Below are 22,123 nucleotides of genomic sequence, written 5' to 3'. Positions count from 1 at the left end.
TGTCACTCACAGGCTCCATCAGCTCCTTGAGAGAGTGAGTGTTCCTACTCTCTCAAACATTTCACTAAATCTTCCTTAAACAAAGATGAAAGTGGTAAGCACCTTAGCCTAGCAGGCTAGAAATGCAGGCTGAGTGAGGTGTTGTGAAAGAAATTGGGTGTCTGATCAGCTTAAAGAGTGTGGGTTGGGGAAAAGTATGACTCTTGGCTGTATGGCAGCTTTGGTACACAGAAAATAGGGTTTACAAGTATGGCTTCTCCTAATACAGAAAGTGGTTTGGGGTTTTTGTTTGTTTTTCCTAAATGGAGCTGCTCCTGAAAACGAGGATGCTTGAAGGTGTTAGATTTGGCAAATAAACCACAGTTCGGGTTGCTTCCCTGGTAACTTGCACAAGGGCCTGTATTGTAATGCAGAGGGGAGGGAAACAGCTTCCCACCAAAATTAATCCTTCAGTCCTGTTTTTGTTTTGTAGTTCATTCTGAAGTTAACCTGGCCAAACAACAAGTCTGCCTTGTGCTTGCTCAGGCATGCCTGTTTTCAGTTTTGTTACAAGGGCTGCAGAACTCACAACATTAGGAGAAAAGCTGTCAAAGTTAAAACTTCTTTGTGATATGCCTGCAGAGTCTCTGTTTGAAAACTCCAGGTTCTCATAAACCTCTCCTGCGGTGTGTCATCCGTGTAGTGGTTGTTTATTTTGTTGTTCTGGATGTTTAACTGGGCACTCTGAATTACACTCTGCAGAGGTGCTGCTCTCTTGTCAGTGGCTGGGCAGGGGGCATGGGCCCCTCTGGCATGCTTGATCTGTGCTAATAGCAGGTGCCTGTGGTCAGTTGGGTGAATGTCTGTCCTCTGGGATCTAATGAGACATCTCCTGCTCAGAAGACTGAAGAGGTTCTGTTTCACCACCCCTTGTGTAATGTGTGTTGCTGACCTCTTTCCAGGGCACCTGAAATGGCTGCAGATGACAAACGCTCTCCCACACTGGACTCTACCAGTGATCTACCTCGTTCTCCCAGCAGTCCATCTCATCTCACTCACTTCAAACCTCTGACTCCTGACCAGGATGAGCCTCCTTTTAAATCAGCTTACAGTTCTTTTGTAAATCTCTTCCGTTTCAGCAAAGGTGAGTGCTGGGGGGATGTGTGGGCATGGCTTGTGTGTGCTGTTTGCTGCTATGTTCAGAGGTGTAAAAACACCTCTGAACATAGAACATAATGTCAAAGGGCTGATGTCAGCTCTTTTGTGAGGGGTGTCACATCTGGCTTTTGGGTGATGGAGGAGAGCTTTATTATGAGACAAGATAGCCAGAGTCTTGCGGCTGGCTATCTGTAGCTGCCCATGAAAGTCAAAGACAAGCCAGTTAGCAGGTAGTATTGTATAGATTCTTAGCTTGACATCAGATGATTTTTTCTTTTTCGGGCTGAAAGTAGGAGTAACCCTCTGCCAGCCTGTATGAGCAAAATGTGTGCTTGTCCTTCCAGTGCAAGTTCTTACTTCAGACTTCATCCTCCTCTCAGCTTCCTGTGCATCTCGTACCTGCAGCTGGGTGACAGCTGACCTGCAATAAAGCAGGAAGTCCACACTTAATTTGTATGACTTAGATGTTCCCTATCAAGAAGTCTGAAGTGTTGTGAAAGTTTTGTATATTAAAAAGTATTACATGATTTTGGCCTTTGTGCTGCATGTGTCATTAAATGTGTTCTCAGTGGGAAACTCTGAAAGAACTGTGTGAGTTCCTTTTTGTTTCAAAGAAAGATCCTGCAAAGAATGGTGAATGAACGCACCTGGATTTTGTGCAAAGTCTGCATATCTATTTACTGGAGATGGCACACTGGTCAGCTGCTTTTGTTTAGTCTGTTCATTATCCAGCTTTGTTAAGCATATTTCAGCAGTGTTTGAGCTGGGGGAAAAGAGCCAATCAGCTTTTTGTGTAACTGATCTGTTCAGACTCTTCTTATGCAGAATGAAAAATAATTACTTGGTATGACTGCTATTAGTTTGCATACTAGAGTAGCACCTGTCATTGTTAATTTATTGGAAGTAGCATAAAATGTGGTCAATATTGGATTCACTTGTTTTTTTCTGACAAATGTAGCTTTAGTCAGCAATGTCTTTGTTAAGTGAATGGGAAAACAACCTTGAAACAACACATGAAATGTGCATCTTACTGGAATCGATGAGAACCTGTCTGTACTTGATCTGCTGATGGAAATTAAAGGCTGTGGTAACTTTACTGTGACCTCAGTACTGGCTTGTAAAATAACTGAAAATCTCTTTTCAAGGCAGAAGCTGATAGTCAAGTGTGGCTATTCTATTTAGCAAGAATCATTCACATTCATACTCACAAATAACGTGCCAGGGATTTTTTTGACACTTTTCACATTAGGGAATTTCTGAAATAGCCTGAGCCTTGAAGACAGCCTATTCTCCTGTTTATGTGATGTGTATAGTACTTCTAAAACTAAAAATTCATTTGTTTTGTTTAATCATGATCCAAAAGAGCTATTTGTGAGAGTTTTTTAACCTTAGCTTTGCATGTACTACTGGTTTTCTTTATCACGTCTGAACAGGTGATTTCTTGCTTTTTGTCAACTCTAGATGATGGCAGGCTTTCATCCCCAGCAGAGAGAGCAGAGGCAGGACAGAGTGATCCACAAGCATTGAGTGGTGGCTGGTCCAGTCCTCAGCATCCCACGAGGGCTCAGTCTCTGAGATCACCAATTCCTTACAAAAAACAACTGAGTGGTGAGCTGCAAAGAAGATCTTCTGCAACTCTGGGTAATTCCAGCTCTTTGTTCTATAAGGCGATGTTGCACTAGCCAGGATGCTTCAGGATGAGGTGGAAGGATGTGAACAAAGGCTCACTGAGTGTCTAGATTCATAGCAGAATTTAGTATCAGGCTACACTGCTTCTGTTAGTGAGGTTGGACTTGAACCTCATAACCCTCCACCCTTCTTGGTGTTCTAGCAAGACAACTTCTTGTTGGGGTTCTGCTCTTTTAATTCAAAAACAGTCTGGAACAGAAGAGGCTGCCAAAACACATCCAGTGTTTTAAAGTCATCTGAACTTTGATCCTGAACAGTTCTGCTTTGTCTTGAGAGACTGCAGTTTCTTAATATCCACATGCTAACTCTTAACTTTAGTGCTTAGTCTGGATGGATTTGGTGTTTGGGTCTTCAAGGGAGTTGTAAATGGAGGGTTTTGCTTGTAGTTGTTTCGAGGAAAATTGAATAGGAAGTTGTGCTTAAGATTTTTTTTTCAATCCTGCCTAAACTATTGCCAGATTCTGTACTGAATCTTCTAGCTGGTATGTGGATTGATTGTAATTTCAAAGGTCCAACTGTGAAATGGCTTTATGAAGATGTGAAAGAGCTAGGAAGTAGATTACAGAGGTCCCTCTTGAGATCTGACTGGTTACTCTTGGCTGTTGATGATAGCCTTGAGGAAACTGCTAAACTGGGTAACAATCTTGTGCAAGGCAGTATTTCCAAGAATTGGTACCTAGTGCAAACAAATCAGATCCTAAATGTTGTTAATGTGTATGGGATTTTCAGAAAGATGTGTAGTTTTGGTAGCCAGGCAAAAGTCTAGTGCAGAGAACTAGCATTTTTACCTAAGTCATTTGCATGCTTAGTTAAACGTGTTCATCATCGTCCTCTTTGCTCTGTAGTAGTATTTGATATTTTTAGTTATACTGCTTCCAATTAACCAATTAAAGGGGTTAATTAATTAATTAATTAATTTGGGGTTTTTGTTTTGTTTTCTTGGGCTCTTTCTTAAAGAATTTTCTCAAGTGTCTCAAGAACAGCCACATGCTCTTGGCTGATAAGCCAATTTACTTTTACTTGGTACCTATTGTAAATCACTTGGAAATTGCCTGGGGATTAGATGTTAGAAGCCTTCAGGTGAAGTATGTTATTTGATACTCAGAAGGCAGAAGTAATCTGGCTGTTTGACTTCCTCTGGGATTAGGCAGCCAGGGAATAAGATTTAGTTTAAGGTGCGTGGGAGGAACTGTTTCTGTATTATTCCAGCTCTTTTTCAGGACTTCCATTCATATCTCTGGGTTTGGATGCAAGTATGCTTAGAAAAATGTCATAATGAATTAGCCTGTAAAGAAGTAAAGTTGGGACAAGCAGGAATTGCTGCTCACTTTTTGAAGAGATTTCTGTGGTACCATGTGCTGAGCAGCCTGACTTGCTGTTGAGTATTTTCTCCCAAACAACCTTGGTGCTGTAACAAACATTAGCTCTGTGTAACACATGTAAAAGTGTACTGGATTAGTGAGAAGGTTTGGGGAAGTGTTTTAGGCCATCTCACTTTATTTGAAGAGGGGGAAAAGTACTTGCATTTTCCTTCTCTAAAAGTCAGGTATTAGGTTTTTTGAAGCAAACTTTAGAAAATCATTTTTCTTTCCTTTTTCAACCTTAAATGGTGCTGAATAATTAGGTCTTTGAGGATTTTCATCAAGTAGCAGAGAATTTTATTTTTGCTATTGCAGCTGATGCTGGCCTGCACAAATAATCTTAGAAATTATTATCCTATCTCAATGGTGAAAAGCAGGTAAATTGGGTCACCCACTGACTTCAGTGACAGAGAGGTGTCTAATTAAGTTTTCTTGTAGCCCTGTATCCACAGGCCTGTAAATGTCTCTCTAGGCTTTGCCATTATCTAGATACTTAATAACATGGGCAAGTGTAGGCAGGAAAATATATAAGCACTTCACAAAGGTCTCTCTAGCCTACTTGATCTTAAATAATGTATCCTGTTAAGCAAACTGAAAGGAATACATAAATAAAAGGTTGCTTCTGGTGCCTCTAAATAGTGATGAAATGAAATTGCTCCTGAAGATGCTGACCCCTGCCCCTCATCTGTCCATTAGCTTGCAGTGTCTGTGCAGCGCATGTCATTGCCTGGGGCCCGTGCTGTCTGACAGCTGCAAGTGCAGAACAGCGTGGAGGGATGGTGGCTCTTGGAGGACACTGTCTGGCAGCAGTTATGTAGGGTTTCAGTTCTGTGCTTCCCTTCAGGACTGCTGACACAAAAACCTTATAATAGCTCCTTACTGGCTTCTGTGAAAATAGGAGGAGCTATTGGATGCCTGGCTCATGTCAGAGATGCTCTGAGGGTTGTGTGGCTGAAGAACCAGTGCTGAGACTCCGCAGTGGCTCCTGTGGTCTCTCTCTTGGGTAGTCTGTTGCATCATTGTGTGCTGGTTGTGTTGGACTGCATGCTGTCAGATGAAGGCTTTCAAGGTGCTGGATTGAACCAAAATAGTCCAACAATGAGACTATTGTCACTGAGATAATGTCACAGCTTGCAAATCCTGTTTAAGGAGAACTGGAAATGCTGACTGCTGCAGAAGGAGCATGGGTAGTAAAAGCACTTCTAGCTTGTTCCCCTGTCATGCAGGATAATGCTGTTAATGCTAGACAATTGTAGCAGACTGGCAGTAACAGGGAGTGGCAAAAGAGTTCAGCAGAAGCAAAGGAATGGCCAATGATCATGTAGGGGAAGAAGGCCTGAGGAAAGCATGTGATAGTTACCGGAAACCATTGTGGAGCCTGAAGTACTACCACAGCATCTTTTCTAATCAAAAAGATTTTGGAACATGAAAATGAATGCTATAAAATGAACTTAAGGGCAGTTTTCCTAATTTTCATGACAGTACTTTATGGCAGTGATTTGAGGAAGATGTGATGTTTGAACTGTGATAGTGAAATTGTCTATGAAATTTTATGCTGTGGCAACAAGTAATTAAAAAGCAATTTGTGTTGTTTTGTACTAGCAAAACTAGTATCTCTGGCAGGGGTATTTTTGTATTGTTGAAACTGTGTGAATCCGTACCTCTTGTATTAGTGTATGGTCAGTTCTCCTACAAACTGAAACTATAGGTTGCAACAAAGTAGTTCTTGTGGTGTTTTTTCCTTGTCATTCACTGTGAAATGAATGCTAAAATACTGTAGAGTCATGAAACACTGTGAAAACATATTTCTATACTTTGGAGTTTTTTCATAGGTTTTACCAAGGATCAGTAACCATAAATGCATATAGGAAGCATGACGTTTACTGTTGAAATAAAAAAAATTCTTTTTTTTTTTTTTTTTTTTTTTTTTAGCTCTGGAAGTTAATTTTTGACTTATAATAATGCAGTTTGGATCAGGGGTAAGAGTTAACCTAAGTTTTGATACTTGGGAATTCTTTTTCAAGGATGGTGTTTTAAACAGTGTTTCCTTTACTGCAGGAATGATCACTTTATATTTTCTTGCTATACAGTGTTTTTCCTCAGAAAGGGAGAAATCTCCCTTTGAGATTGAGAAGGAAAAGAACCAGCTGAATTTTAATCTGAATATCAGTCAGCTTTTCTAGTATGAACAGGTTGGCCATGTGCTGCTACTGCTGATGGAATACTTTTTGTTATGTGGGTGACATAATTCTGACATTGTTTTATGTAACAGAGAAAAGGGCATTTAACTAACAAGAACCAGTGTGGAGTTCCTGGTTCAACAAGTACCTGTGGCATTTCCTCAGTGCTGTGTATGTTTGTTTTTGGAAGTCACTTGCCTGACAAGACTTATTAGTAGTTAGGCAGTAGATCTGATAATTCTTTGAATTGGAAGCAAAATTCCTGGAAAGGAGATACTCTTGAATTCAGAGGAAGTACAAGGAAGTAAACGCAGCACAGATCTTGTGATAGAAGTAAGGAGGAGCCAGAGGTTTCTCTGGTATTATCAATGTCTTCCTGAAATATGAAGGTCCCCTTAATCACCCTAAAATACTGAACCTTGTACTGCCCAAAAGTCTGTTTGATTTTTAAAAATAAATCAATTCCAAGTGGCGAGTTACAGAAATGGGTTTCTTTTCTTAAAAAGGAAAATGTTGTGCATTCTTTGTACATAGCAGCTAAGTGTGGGCTGATTGACTAAAAATGCCTCCCAAGAAGCTGAAGTGGAGGCATGGAATCCCACAGTTTTAGTCACATTAAGGGAGGGTTTTGGTCTGCTGCACACGAAGCAGTAGTGTAGCAGTTGCTGCCCAGCAACAGTTAACGGGCTGCAGGCAGAGCTGTCAGCACTCCTGCTGACATCAGGGAGAGCTCAGGCAGTAAACAGAGAGCAGCCATGTCTGCTCTTCCTCTACTGGGGGCAAGCTAAATAAAACACTAGTCAGATGGAGAGCAACGAAGCTGGTAAGCAACTTTAACTATTCAGAAAGTTATTAATCTCGGAAAGAGACTCTGGAAATGTTTAAGTGTTTAGGTAAATAGAGAGCTGTGATTTCAAATCTTCCTGGAGAGAAGGAGCCTATTTGTAGTTTCTTCAGCAGTGCTTCAAAGTAAAAGAAATTAGCTGCATTGCATTTTTATTCAGGGAGTCTCTTTGCAATAGTTAATCAAGAATGACTGTACAAGTTCTCAACAACATGTTGTTTTTGTTAGAAAAAAAAACAAACCAAACAAAAAAACCCCCAAACTGCTCAAAAATGTGAACTTCTGAATTACTGTTTTTAATAGGAACTGAGCAATGGAGTCCTGATTTTTTGCTGTATTAATTTATTAATGAGTTCAGGTCAAAGCATTGACTTATACTACTCCAAGAATGAATGTCTATATTGCAGCAATTATTTTGCATGTAATTAGTATCCTACAGGGCATTTTAAAAATGAGACCTCAGTGCTTTGTAACAGACTACTACAAGCTTCATTTAGTAGGTTGAAAATCACTTCTTTGAGAGATGTTTTCATTCTCAGAGAACTTAAATGGCTTGTTGTAAACACTGAGGGTGGTATTTTAAAATGTCAGTCGCAGCAAACTATCTGGCATCAAGGGCAAGGAGCCATACACATTGTAACTTTGTGAAATGTATATATATGTGAATGTTTTTCCCTCTGGTGGGGCTTTGTGTTGTGATTGTTGATGTATCATGGAAGAAATGAATATTGCTGTCTATTCCCTTCCAGACAATCGAAGGAAAGTAGAACCACCTCTTGGAGGTCATGACCCTCGAACTGCAGTTCAGTTAAGGAGCCTCAGCACTGTTTTAAAACGCCTCAAAGAAATCATGGAGGGGAAGAGCCAGGTACTTCTTTAGAAGGATTTGTGGGCCAAACCATCTAGAAAATTAACTCTTTACTGGGCTTTTCTGAGCTTTGTTTTTAGATACATCATGGGGATTTTTTTTCTGGATGTTTGAAGGATGAGTGAATAAACTCAAAAAGCATTGTGTGAATGCAGGGGAAACAATTTCATTTGATGCTGACTTTTGACTTGCCAAACATCTGTCGTATTGGGGGAGTGAATCATTGTGTTGACTTAGTTTCTTGTGCTTGGACCAGATGCTCTCTTTTTAGACTCCTTCCCACTTATTTGTTACCCCATCTAGTAAAAAAAAACCCTAATAATTTTCTCCCTAGAAGGCTAACCAAGCACAGGTGAAACACATTAATTTAAATGTCACAAATAGGAATGAGAATTCTTGGATGGTTTAAATCTGCTACTTATTGTGGTACTGATTGGTCAGCAATATTTGCTTGAAAGGTGTGCCCCATTAATCAGTTTTGGTTATAGACAAGAGTCTGGTGGTTGCTGCTGATTTGCTGATTTCATTTCCATCTGCTGAGCTGGACCATACCTTTAAGAAGAGGCTGTAGTTGAGGGAAGAATCCTCACCTATTTATAAGTGATGATATAAATAGCTGTGTCTGTGGGCAAGACATGAACAGGCAAAAGTACATTTAATTAAAAACTGGTAGAGGAAGGAAACTGCTTTTGGCTTGATAGCTTTTATAGGTAGACTTTGAGTAAACTTAGCTTCCAGTGCTGTTCTGCTTGTAAGAATAATCTTGCTTTGATAGAAAGGGCAAGATTTTTGAGAGTGAAGCAGAAGCCTTTCATTGCAGTAAGCAGGGCATTGAGTATGCCCCTTACTAATATTTCAGTTTGTGGCAACTTCTGAAGGCCCTAGAGATTTTCGGATGTATTTGAAGCTACTGTAGGAGTGCTGAAACAGACAGGATACAGCAGTAAATGAATATGACCAGGTAATCTGGAAACAGTCTGTTAGTTGTCAGCGTGCTGACTTCTGTAAAAAAGGTAATGCATCACTGCCTTTGACTGCAGCCATGTTTTGCTTGAGTCGCTTCAGGCAGCAGTTTGTTCCTGCTGTGGGCTTGGCTTGTCTCTACAGGAGACCTCTTTACTTTTGTAGAAAGCTTGTGTCAGATTCTAGAAGGTGCTTTTCTAATGAGCCTCTACGGCTAAGGCAGGCCAAACTTCTGTTTTGAACCCTCCCTCATGACAAGAACAGCCTGCAAGGTGGGGAGAGAGTTGGGAGGTGTGACCAGCAGTGACTGGGTCACATGCAAGTGGGGCACAGCACTGGTGTTTGGAACAGCCCCTCTCTGCGTGGTAGATCCAGAGACCTGGCTTATCGCGCAGAGTTGTAACAAAAACTGTTATGTGGCATCCCCTGCAGCTTTGCAGCAGTTCTTTGGCAAAGCTCTTCACTCCAACTTTCCTTGCTTAAAGCTGAGTGTTTGTCTTAAAAAGTTCTAGTTTCTCTAAAACACTAGACTGTCTCGAGCAGTCTTTAACCTCTTTCTGTGGGTTTTCTTGGCTGAGGACAGCACGAAAGTGTTGTGTTGTTGATCATAACTGCTTTGTTCTCAAAATTGGTCTAGCAGCTATGTCAAACTTTAGTTTGTGAATATCCAAAAATAAATCCCAATGGTTTTTTTTTTTAATCATGTGAAAACGAGAGCAGGCCAGCTATGTCAAACTTTAGTTTGTGAATATCCAAAAATAAATCCCAATGGTTTTTTTTTTTTGGTCATGTGAAAACGAGAGCAGGGATCACCTTTCTTTTGCGTGATTACTCTCTTCTCTGATTGTTTTGAGATAATGCTTGCAGCAGTTTCTCTTCCTAAGAAAATCCTGGAGTATTCAGTCCCTCTGAAAAGGCTTTTTTCCAGAACTGAACTCTAGCAAAGAGTGTTGCACAGGCAGGGCTGTCATGTGACCATTAGCAGTTGTCTCCATCCATGGGAGTTGCAGCTGGTGTGCTCAGAATCACAATTGAGAGCTTGTCTTGCTCTATAGCTTCAACACCAATGGAAGTTTTAACTGTCTGTTTTGAAGATGATGTTTTTCCTGTGGCTATACCAATGCTGTTAATTAATGTATGTTGTTATCTGCTGAATGTGAATTTCGGTTTTCTTCACAGAGTAGTTAACCTGGAGTTTTGAATCAAAATCGATCTGGGATGGGCTTTTACAGCTATTTACTGAAGTGTTGAAGAATTTGATAAAATAATAAGATTTTTTACATGTATCTATAATCCTTTGAAAACATGTCCTAATATTAGCTGTTGAAATGATCTTTTTGCAGTGATAATTTCTGGTAACTTGATTTACTCCTAGATAACAGCTTCAACTGATATGTGGTGGTTTTTTTTCCTTCTCATTTTTAAACTGTGCTAGTTGAGGACCTCTCATGTGCTGTGGGCAAATGAGAGGGGAGAGCAATCACTACTTCATGTATTTGTTTATTTTTGGCTTCTATCTACATCCTATGATAGTTTTACTCTGCTTTGCTTCCATCTTGGATCAAGGAGGCAAAGTCCTACTGGATTTATTCTCTTCAGGACTCTCAGCCTGCTGACTCCCTGTAAAACCACATGAAAAATCCCTTATGTGCCTTTATGCCAGAGCGTGTGTACACGTGCACGTATATATGAATATATGAAATTTTCTTTTCCATACGCATAGTCTAGAAAGAGTTATGAAACTAAACATGCTTTCCTTTTTACAAAAGAAAAAGCTTTTATCTGCTGTCCTCTCTTGTAGGACAGTGACTTGAAGCAGTACTGGATGCCTGACAGCCAGTGCAAAGAATGTTACGACTGTAGTGAGAAATTCACCACTTTCCGAAGGAGGCACCACTGTCGACTCTGTGGGCAGATCTTTTGTAGTCGATGCTGCAATCAGGAAATCCCTGGAAAATTCATGGGTTACACAGGTAGGGTTTATTTACTGGGAAACAGCAGTCTCTGTGTGCTCAGCTCTGTTTGAGTTACTGCATCTGAGATCATGGCATCTTCTAGAGAATGTTGTGCAGGTCTGTAGTGGGCTGAAAAACAAGAAAAAAGAATCACAGGACCTGATTCTCCCAGTTTCTCTGTGAAAGACGGTGGATTGTGCCATACCTGCTAATTTTTACCACACTACAAAACATATGGCTACTATTGAACAAGAGTGTGCAGTTCAATAAAGTACGCTCGAGGAAAAGCTTCTCTGAGTAACAGTAGTTTTAAAGTATGAGCCACATGCTTTAATTGAGGGCCAGGGGAAAGTCTTTCAAATACCAGTTACCAAAGTCTAGACATCAGCTGGTGTGTCATATCTAACTGGCTGTTGTTCTGCCATCATTTCAGTATGCATGGGTGTTCTCCCCCCCTCCCCTCCCTCCCTCCCTCTTCCTCTCCTTGTCTCCTCTCTCCTCTTTCACTGATCTTGTGTTAGATACCATTTGCCTTGGAAAAATTCCCTGAGTGTGTAATTATCCAGGGTTTTGCCCTTTAAGAGAGTATGAGAATTAGACTTGCAAAGAGGTTTTGAAACAGAAAATCCTTCTGTTTCCGCCACTATACACCTCTGATCCTGTAGGAACAGAGTACTATTTGTTCCTGTTCGCTTACCCTCTCTGGTTCCCTTTTCCATAGGGGATCTCCGAGCCTGCACTTACTGCCGGAAAATAGCCTTAAGCTACGCACACTCCACAGACAGTAACTCCATTGGAGAAGACTTAAATGCCCTGTCAGATTCTGCGTGTTCTGTGTCCGTGCTGGATCCTGGCGAGCCGCGCACACCGGTTGGGAGCCGCAAAGCCAGCCGCAACATCTTCCTGGAGGAGGATCTGACCTGGCAAAGGTAAAGGCAGTGCTTCATGCTGAGCTCTGGAATCTCAACTGTTCTCAGGCTGACAGCTGCCTAGACAAAAGCTGGTGGTTTCCACCTAGTAAACGTTACATTCCAGCTCCTGTAAAAAGAATCTAATTCTATGCTTGCCTGTAATATTCTTCTCTTTAAGTTGAAATGTGGAACCATTTTTAGTGAAGTTTTAATTTATTTGCAGTTTTTCCTTTAATGTACTGATTCAGTGATTCTGTACCAGCAACAGAGCAGGCTTTTGTATTCAGAGTTTAAAAAGGCAGAATCAAAATCACACTATCTAACCACCACTGTATTGAGAGGCAAGTCAATGTAACACTGGTGCTTTACCTGTCAGGTTTCAAATTGGGCGAGAGAGCATAAGAAATGCTCTCTGTGTAGGTAAAAGAGAAGTGATGGAAGTAACCACCTGTTTCAGATGAAGTGGGATTGAAAGGACAATAGAGAGGACCTATAAAGGTCCTCCAATCTCCTTTCAAGGTATATTTATTCCTATTGGTGTCAAATGAGGGGATCTTTACTTTTGGACCATGAATAAAAGAGCACTGTACTTCTCAAGTGCTACGCATGATGTTTTTGAAATACCTTGATTTAATTTAGTGTTGTGGGGAAGAAGAAATAATCAGGTGTGGTATTTGTGCTCATTTCCCTAAAACAGAAGAGCAGGCAGATGTGAAACTACTGAGGAAATCTTGAGTCAGAACCTTTGTCTATCTGAGTGGTAGTGCTAGTGACATAAGCCCCATAGCAGCTTTCTGATAAAATTTAAAAAAAAAACTGTCAAACCATTCACTATCTTCAGAAAATGCCCTGACTCTTGCTTTGCATGTTGCTTTTCAGAATATGATGCTTCTATCTGGAAACATTTAAATGATCAGGTTTAGGCCCAAATAAAGGAAAGTACTTCTGGTTTAATGTTATGGTCATTTGAAGTGGTAATGTGCCAATGCATAGGATAAATACTGCCAAATTTTGAACTGGGGAATAAGTAGATGTTCTCAGAATCTTCTCTTCAAATGCACAAAATACTGAAGGTATTGTTAGTTTTGTCTTCAGATGTGTTGTTAGTGCCTTTGTAAGGACAGTTCAGCAGCCTGTAGATGTTAGCATGTAAAGAAAGAATCTATATCTTTATTTGCAGCACTCAAAATGATTCCTGTTGTTGAAAGACCTATAACTCTATAATGGAACACAGTCTTTTTGGGAAGCACTGAGTAAATGTGGACCTCTTTTATCTGTGAGAGGAAGAGAGATTGGGGATTAGTTGGTTTATTGTTGCTTTAGCAGGATTAACATTTTCGTCAGTGCTTGTTGCACTTTGCAGTGGGTTACAGTGCTTTTCTTAAATACTGTTTGGTAAGTTCCTGATTGACCTTAAGATATTTAAACTCAAGATACTGAATTTAAGTGGTGTCACAATGGGAGCTGGCAACTCACAACTTCATGATGGAGCAGAAGTTGTGTTCTAATAGTGGCTTCTGCATGAGAAGTAGTTTTTTTCAAAAGAAAACTTGGGAGTTGTCTCTTTCCAAAATAACGTATCTGGGATAAGATGCTGCAAAGCAAAGAGAGAAGCATTTAGGGAGACTGATGCTGCATGTACTTGTCAGTTGTCTCTCTGCTGTTGGAACAGTTGGAACACAGAGTTCTTGCTTTAACTAATTTGAAGGGCCATGTCCTTTAAAAGTGAAGGAGTGGTGTACTCTGGATAAGTACAGCTACTCAGACAAAGCTGCATTGCTTGCAGTTTCTCATGAAGAACATTTGTCAGGCTAGGAGCATTTATTGTATAGAGCACAGCAGGGTGGCTGTGTCAGTTGGCCTGTAGTGGCTTATGTCTGATACAGATTTGCCAACAGCAATTTCTTTAGATGATGCTCGAACATATGCTGTCTTGTCTCCTGGGGTGGAAACAGAAGGAGGGCTGAGATGATTGGGATCAGGTTAAACAATTACAGAAGATTGTCAGTCTGTCTTGGCAAAAGCTGTCTAGCAGTATCTGTGGATAGCATTGCTTGGATTGCAAAGATGGTGTGCTGGAGAGATCTAGTGCCAAAGCATCTACTAACAGCCTGTAGGAAAGGAAGATGTGTAAGAAAGGGATATTGGGGAAGCAGGTGGGAAAGCAGGATGATACAGGAAGTAGGAATAGTCTGTATTGTTCAAGAGTTGAGTTTGGAAGAAGACAGGAGCACTGTCTTTCAGATACCTTTGGCCTACAGATGAGGAAAGCTCTCCCTGTTCCCTTGTTGATTTAACAATCATGGGTGTGAGTGAGAGGTAACATGACAATTAACTGTACTTTAATTACAGTTGTTCTGATGTGCTGGATGTCACAAATATTTCAAACATTTCTGTTGTGCTCCTTTCCCTGCAGTTTGATTCACCCAGACTCTTCAGCTACCACGTTGTCTGCACGCCTTGGGTCTGTCCAGGAGGATGCTGGGAAGTCACCAGCTAGAAACAGGTAAACTAATAATTTCTGAGTATTTTCTGTTCTAGATGCTCTCCTAGCTTACTCGTTGCTGTAAAGCCTGGGTTTCTAGGCTCATTTTACTGAAAGTGCTGCTTCATGTCCAAAATGGGACTTCTCACTGCCCGTATGGAGTTATAAGGAAGAACCATTTTTGTATGTATTCATGTTAACAAATGTAGTGCTTCTGAGGGCCTGTAGTTTGCTGCTGACTTGGTCAAGCAGAAGTGATGGTGAAGAGGACATGAGGGGAAGGAAGTGGCTAAGAAAAGTACAGTTCTGAGGAAGCTGAAGAAAAGGGAGTAACACATACTTGGTGATGGGAGACAAAAAGACTCAGGTCAAGGAGGAGCAGAGGTGTGTTTTTTGTTTGTTTGTATGCATCCCCATCTACTTCCTTTGCTCTTCCATTAAGGATAATCTTGTTTAAATTACCAAACTTCCTCAGGCTAAAATCCCTTCATAGATCTTTATGCAAGAGTGTTAGGATGAACTTGAAAGTGTTCATGAGAGCTTTAGTGTAATTTGTGAATATTTGAGCTTAATCCCACTAAATAGGCTGGTATTAGAAGTAAAAGTAGCTCCCACTTCACAGTGCTTCTGCTATGGTGCTAGTTGCATGCTTCCCTTATGGTTAAATTAAGGAAATGAAGGTAAGGCAGAGAGGTGAGGAACAGAGCAAAGATAATCCAGATTTCAAAACTGGAATTGGGACATTCAGTGATTTCTTTGCATTGGTGTTAGAGGAATACACAATATTTAGCAGTTTGGAGGGATTTGGCAGGACCGGTGAAGACAGGGGAACTCATTTGAGAAGGATGCTGGATGTGCTGGCAAGGATGTTAGGTGTACCTTTTGGAGAATGGACTGCTTGCAGCCTTTATCCTTCTAGGCAATGGGAATGGTTAGGAAGAGATGCACACTGACTGTACATCTGAGACCCAAAGGTCTCACCTAGGGGAGTAAAATACTGGTGAGTAAACGAGCACCAAAAATCAATATTGGGCAAACATGGCAAGAAGTCCAGAATTAAAAGTCCAGTGCTAAATAACTGCTGTGACATCAAGAAATGTCTGAAACCTTGAGGATGGTCTCCTTCTTCCTGTTTAAATGTACCTTTATTTTAAAAGGCTTTTGCTGTTTGCTCAAACATGTTGTAGTTGGATGGTTCTAATCTTGATCTGGCAGGCCCAGATTGCTTATTCAAGTTAAACTTTAACTCTGGCTGTTCATGGCATCACCAAAAGTACTTGTTTGTTTGGACACACATAATGATGAGGTATAATATCTCTCTGTTAAAAATTCTGAACCTTTGGAAGACAAGCTGCTGGCTTTGGGTTGAGTGATGTTAGCCTTTAGATCTTCCCAAAGCAGCTGTAGCCATTTCTTTGCAAGAAGCTTGACTATTCCTCTTTCTAGAGGAGATGAAGGAGAAAGTATCCAGGTTGAGTGCTTTTAGAGGCAGGTAATAGAAATTACATATTGCTATTTGTTTTCCCTGTGGATGGGAAATGTGTTACTTGTTCTCAGTCTTGGTTTTTATGAGGGGGGGAAAACCCCAGCAGAACAGTCAAATGTTGCAAGCAGCGTTCAAACTGCTCCCTTGCAGGTCCTTCTAAAGGAAGGGGCAAAATCCCCTTCTCTGTTTTTAAATATATATATATATATAATAAAGGCCCAGATGTAATTGTTTACGATAAAGGCACAGATGTGAAATCTCACTGTTCTAACTTGCTTACACCCAAATAAAAAATCCCTGCTGCTTACAGGTATGTGGCACAGTTAAAGCAGCTGTTGCAAAACAACTGGAAGGAGTGCTTAGTTATGGACTTACATGTCAGCCTCATCTTGTGCATTAGGATGCTTTCTGTTAAAGTGCATAACTCTGCAGTATAAAAACAGAAATAGAGTGACATTACTTTTTTCACGCCTGGGCTAAGCCACATCATCCATGGAGAGTTTTGGCGAATAATTATAGCATGTCTGTTAGCCAGTTAGCAAGCTCTCCAAAGTTATCAAAGTTTCATTCCAAAGGCTAGAGGCTGGCAACTGTTTTCAGGAGGTTGGTGCAAGCCTCTTCAGTCAGTTCAGCACTGGCATTTTGAGTTTCCCTGTTGATATAAGCAGAAATGTTTTCCATCCTCACTCCTCAGAGTGCTGTTAGCACCAATAGGTTACACTGCCATTGCCGCTATATGATGAGAAGTTGTACTCTGGTTATTCAGAGTCTCAGGTCTAGTTGTGGGTTAATGGAGCAGAAGGTATCTGGAACTTGTTTGCATTTGTAACTTTGCAATGATAATTGCAAAATGTGTGTTTGTGCTGGAGTGCACAGCTCAGATTTCTTAACAGCTGCACCAAGATAAGGGGGGTGCTCCATGTCACGGTACAGGGGGGATTGCCCGCTGCGGTGACCTCCAGCTTCAGAAAATGGTTTAGCCTCTCTGGGGACCAAGTTCTCAGACTTCAGACTCCGCAAGCTTTCAGCCATGTGTTTGAGAGCTGAGGACAAGGAATTTTAAATGGGACAAGGGGAGGAGGAAATCTGAGTGCTCTGTTACAGGGATCTGGGCGTTGGTCACCCTTGCTGATGTTTGTCTTGTTTCCAAACTGCTGGAGCTTCTAATTACCCAGCCTGCCATCTCTTCCCCAGTCAATTTAAATGCAGACATGTATGAATTGGTGTGCCTAAACTTAGTTCCAGCTGCTTTATACTAGGTCTTTACAGAAGTTTAGCAGTTACCTTAGCAGTTCCAAAGCAATACACTTGCTTCCTGGGGAGCCTTTCTTCTGCTTTGACAAGGGAGGAAGCATTAAGCAGTCTGTACTGACAAGAGTAAACAGTGTCCTAGGCTTGAGCAGGTTTTTAGTATGCTATAAGATAATGGCCAGCTGTGGTGAAGCCCCACACGGTGAATGCTTACACTGGAATTGTTCTCTGTTCCCCTGCAGGTCAGCCAGCATCACTAACCTGTCTCTGGATCGCTCAGGCTCACCCATGGTGCCTGCCTACGAGACGTCGGTCAGCCCCCAGGCCACTCGCACTCATATGAAAGCAGAGACCAGCGAGGATGAGCGCAAAATCCTTCTGGTACCTCTCATGCTTCTCTTTGCCTTGCTCTGTGAAGACGGGGAAGTTTGCCTTCCTTGTGTCATGCAGCAGGAGTATTCTGCTGACTTTTAAGGCTCTTCTCTAGGCACTCCTACCTGGACCTCTCCTCCAGGGGGAGCAGAGATGGAGAATATTGATGCTGCTTTGGACATTACTGTCTTCCTGAAATAAATCATAGTTTCATGGGGTTTTTGCATACAAATGTTTACAACTTTAGTCTTGCTGAATGTGGAGTTGGTGTATGGTGGATCTTTGAGTTAAACCTGTCGTGGTTGCAGCTGTAATGCAGTGACCTGTTTTTGTGTTTCTTCAAGTTGAGATTTTCTTTTTCATAGGCCACATAATCAGGAGCTTTAAATGGGTGCTTTGAAATAGTTACACCTTGATGAAGAAATTAAAGCCCATATTGCTTACTGGGCCAAAATATAACTTGGCCCCTCTTTTTTTTGCAGAATAAGTAAAAGATTTTGTAGAAGTTTGTAATGATGTACTTTTTAAAAGAAAAGTCTATGTGCAGCAGTGTTCTGCGTAATCCTATTATCCCTTCCCCCCAGAGGCAATGTTGTAGGTTGCAGTTACTGTATAAATTTCTAAACAGTAAAAAACTGTTTTGTTTCTTTGAGGGAAAGAAAGGGAAGTGTTTCCAACAAATAAAGCAAAGAAGTTGCAGAGAAGGGAAGGCAGTGTTTTTCACACGTTGAAAGATTCGAGATTGTGCCTCATTGCCACTTTAAAATCAGGCTCATTCTTGTGTTACTAGGTTCTGCCTGCTGCCAGCAATATGCATTCATGTGTGCCTGAGGGTGTAGAAACACTAACTCCTGTTTAGTTGCAAAACTCCTTTCCTAGTTCCTGTGTAAATGGATAAACACCTGAGGGAGAAACATGTTTAAGGCACGTCTTTATACCACCCTGCTTCACAGATGTATGTTAATGCAGGAAAAAGGAAATTGAAACCTCTGTGGATGCAACTTGAAGAAAGATGTTCAAGTCTTGGTGCTCTTTGGCTTTGCATTGTTTGATTTTTTTTTTGTCCATTTCCTTTCTTGAGGAAGAAGACTGGTACTATTTTGTTCATGTAAGAGCAGAAGACAGTGTCAATTAATGAAGGATTTTCTATGCATTCCTACTGTTTAATATCCTTATCCTTGTGTGGAGTTGATCCTATGTCAGGAGTTAATTTAAATCCTAACCTAGTCCATTCAGAAGATTAATGAACTTTGTTCATGAAATAAAGGTAGAGAAGGTCGTATGTACACTGGGATAAGCACACACTTCAGTGAACTAGAGGTCAAAATCCTTGACTTGGAAGGATTTGCTTTGTTCTGCCAATTTCTTCAGTTTACTCTATTCAGCAGTTTAAGACAGCTGAACTGTGGAGGCTCCAGTTGCATCAAATTGTGTGATCCTGTCGTGTTCTGGTACTGATCCATTTGACTCCATACCTGGTATGGAAGGGGAGCTGCTGGCATTGGTTTTAGGGGAATACCCAGAACAGCCACTGCTGGAACTGAAAGCAGAAAGCCAGTCCAGCAATAAAGTGGTGCATAACTCCTGGGCCTCAGGGCACTCTTCGGAAAATGCAATAATGTGACAGTTAATTGGAGAGCTGAAACCAGTTAAAATTTAATTAAAGTTCTGTTACACAAAAATAGAACAAATGAGGCATTTGAGAAAGTGACCTGCAGCATCTCTTCTCCACACCTTGGGGTTGTGTGCTCCTTGGTCAAAATAATTGCAGATCCCAGTTTCCACCTGCAGTAATGGCTTGATTTTATCTGTTTGCTATTTCTATTTGCACCTTTGCCTAGGTTATGCTGAATGGCTTAGATTCTGTGCCTATTCATGGAGGGCTTTTGATCTAGAAGCTGATCTGAAGGCCTGGGTTGATGCCCTTGGAACCATTGCTGAGATTAGACTGGTAATTAATTTGCACATCTCCCTGTCCAGGACTCAGTCCAGCTGAAAGATCTGTGGAAGAAAATCTGCCATCATAACAGTGGTATGGAATTTCAAGACCATCGCTACTGGCTGCGGACACATCCCAACTGCATTGTGGGAAAAGAGCTGGTCAACTGGCTCATGAGAAATGGGCACATAACCACAAGGTAGCCCTGATGCTTTAGGACAACAGGTGTCCTCTGTCTGTATGAGAGGAGGCTGTGAGTTTGAGCTGATGTAGTGTACCTTAGACTGCAGAGGTAGACCCATTTGCAGGGAGATGAGAGAGAAAAGTTCAATCTTCCCTTACTGCCTGCCCCAGAGCAGGTTCCATTCTGATTCCATGTGCCCCCAAACAACAGGGCACAGGAGGCTCTCTGGTTTGGGAACCAGTATGGGAGGTAGCTGTGGGACAAGTATCACTCACATGGAGAACAGTGCATGCATTACAAGAATTGTCCTAAAGTGTTCACTGCTACTCCAAAGAGCAAGTCTGCCTCTGGGATCAGAGATCACTAATAGTGTTTGATAGCTAAATTTTCAGTGGAGCTGGCAGACTCTTAACCATGTAGGTGAATATAAACAATCTTGTGTATTTAATTATATGATAATGGAATAAAATTGAGATGGTTCTTCAGTGTAGAGCAACAGTCCTCCCTCAGAGATGATCAGTATACATAACTCAACAATACTGGAGAAGCACAAGCAACATGTCTTAACCATATGTTGGACACCTCAGCTGAGTTCTGAGTACTGGCAGTCTCTTTATTTACCTCCATGCATGAATTAGTGCACTGTGCTGCTTCATCACAGTATTGTAAATAGTGTCTGTGTAAAAATGGGAATGGAATACCAACAGGTCAAACAGTGCATAGCAAATGACTCTTCCCTTTTGTAGTGTGCTTGTATCATAAACCATATGTGTTTAGAGCAAAACAAAGAAAACCATCCCTGTTATACTTCCAGGGTCCAGGCCATTGCAATAGGACAGGCACTGCTTGATGGACGTTGGCTGGAATGTGTCAGTCATCATGATCAGCTCTTCAGAGATGAATATGCTCTCTACAGACCATTGCAGGTAAAAGGAGTAGGAAAGCTGAAAGATACCATTCTTCTTGGATTTGGATGTTGACTAGAATAATATTTTCTAATTCTGTTCTCAACAGCTGTAGTATGTTTTCTAAATCAGGTCTCCTGTACAGAAAGTAGGGGGCCACGTCTTTTTCCTTAGTGGGTTGAAGCCTGAGGAAATTTAATTTGCCCAGAAAGCTTTGGGGCTGTCTTCTGTGGACAATGAGATGTTACATATGGTGCTGCCTAAAGTGAGGGGAAGGATCAGCAGAGCCAGGCCTCTTGTGGTGGGCATCTTCCACAGAGGCCTCAAGGTGGTGCAGTCTGTGCCTGTGGCATGTGCAGAATTTGTTGTCATGTGCAGAATTTGGAATCTGTGTGCACTTACTGATGATGGAAACACAATGGTGATCTTCTGTTTCAAAATTCCTTTAAAAAATTCCAAATGGATATTTTAGATATATTGTATTGGTAACCTTCTGATCTCCAGTGATGGAGTAATAAGGAATTCAGTACCTTAGCCACATGATCCAAGTTTGGGATGGGGTCTTTTCATGCCTCCTGAACAGGACTAGTTACCTGAGGGGAGGCAGGAACTAGTGACCAGAGATTCTGTCCCACTTCACTGTACTTCACTGGAATCAAACCTGCTGAGGGGTAAGAGCAGTCACTGGCCTAAGAGATTATATTGGGTTTTTTAGCTTGAACAAGATAGCTCTGTGGCCTCTCTTTACTGAAAACATTGTTTCAGTTAAGAGCCTTTCGTGTTCTTCAGCTTCTTACAATGACGAATGGCTTAGCTGTCTGTCCCATGGGCTTCAGACAGAAAGCTTGCAGCCAATAGCATTTGTCTTCCTCATGCATTTCAGTCATATGGACACAGTCACATGACTTCCCTTGATTACTCTGGGGCTCATCTGATATCTCAGCTAGTCAGCGGTCTCAGTGTCCTGGTAAAAGCTTGCCTTTAACTAGCAAGTCCTTATGCATCCCTGTTTGTAAGGTGCTTATGTTATATGTTTAAAGTAAATTCTTGTTCTCATCAGCTGGAAGCACTGTCTGATCTCAATTCTTCTGGACAAGAGTCTGGAGAAGTGGTGTTGTTGACTCAGTTGCTTGCTGCACTCACTGCAGCCAAATGCTTGATGATGTAACTTTGTTTAGAGGTGCCTGGAGACATGAGAGGCTGATGGAAATTACTTAGGTAGTCTCCAGGTTCTCTGGCAATCTGGCCAGTCTTTGCTTTGACACAGTAGGCCCAGCTAGAGTCCATCTTGGATTGAAACTCATGGGGCTACATTAGTCAGTTAAAGAATTTCTCCAGTAACTTAGAATTAGGCTCCACCAAAAGCTGTACCTGTTGGTTTCTGGTGAAGGATAAGGCTGTTGCCCACCTTGGCTGGAGACAGCAAGCTTTCAAAGCTGATTAACTGGATGTGATGACAGAAAATGTGCAGTATAATAAACTTGTCCTTTAGTGCCACTTAGTCACAATTTGTTTAGAAGCAGAGTGTAGGCAGAGACTGAGAATTGTAAAGAAGTACCTGTTTCTTGTCCTAAAGAGTTCCTATTTCATGCC

The 22,123-nt window shown here is 41.3% G+C and overlaps 1 protein-coding gene across 13 annotated transcripts in view; it reads left to right on the top strand.

Annotated features, from left to right (window-relative positions):
- PIKFYVE (phosphoinositide kinase, FYVE-type zinc finger containing) overlaps positions 1–22,123 on the top strand; it is a 62,813-nt gene that overhangs the window by 1,819 nt on the left and 38,871 nt on the right. For 11 of the 13 annotated variants that reach the window (XR_005952567.1, XM_041403487.1, XM_041403493.1 and 8 more), the window contains exons 2-10: positions 942–1,123; positions 2,599–2,778; positions 7,961–8,079; positions 10,844–11,015; positions 11,719–11,926; positions 14,325–14,414; positions 17,373–17,511; positions 19,483–19,640; positions 20,440–20,551. Coding sequence is in view for 12 of the 13 variants with exons in the window: in XM_041403493.1 (XP_041259427.1) it covers positions 942–1,123; positions 2,599–2,778; positions 7,961–8,079; positions 10,844–11,015; positions 11,719–11,926; positions 14,325–14,414; positions 17,373–17,511; positions 19,483–19,640; positions 20,440–20,551 (1,360 nt within the window). In the remaining variant the exon portion in view is untranslated. Of the gene's footprint in view, positions 1–941; positions 1,124–2,598; positions 2,779–7,103; positions 7,191–7,960; positions 8,080–9,023; positions 9,093–10,843; positions 11,016–11,718; positions 11,927–14,324; positions 14,415–17,372; positions 17,512–19,482; positions 19,641–20,439; positions 20,552–22,123 lie in introns of those variants that run through there. The other 2 variants (XM_041403495.1, XM_041403496.1) reach the window with 2 other exon arrangements.

Source organism: Onychostruthus taczanowskii, unplaced genomic scaffold (assembly GCF_017590055.1).
Source record: "Onychostruthus taczanowskii isolate IOZ18803 unplaced genomic scaffold, ASM1759005v1 scaffold20, whole genome shotgun sequence".
NCBI classification, from domain to species: domain Eukaryota; kingdom Metazoa; phylum Chordata; class Aves; order Passeriformes; family Passeridae; genus Onychostruthus; species Onychostruthus taczanowskii.
Note: the sequence above shows the minus strand (reverse complement) of the source record. Positions and strands in the feature narration are given on the sequence as shown.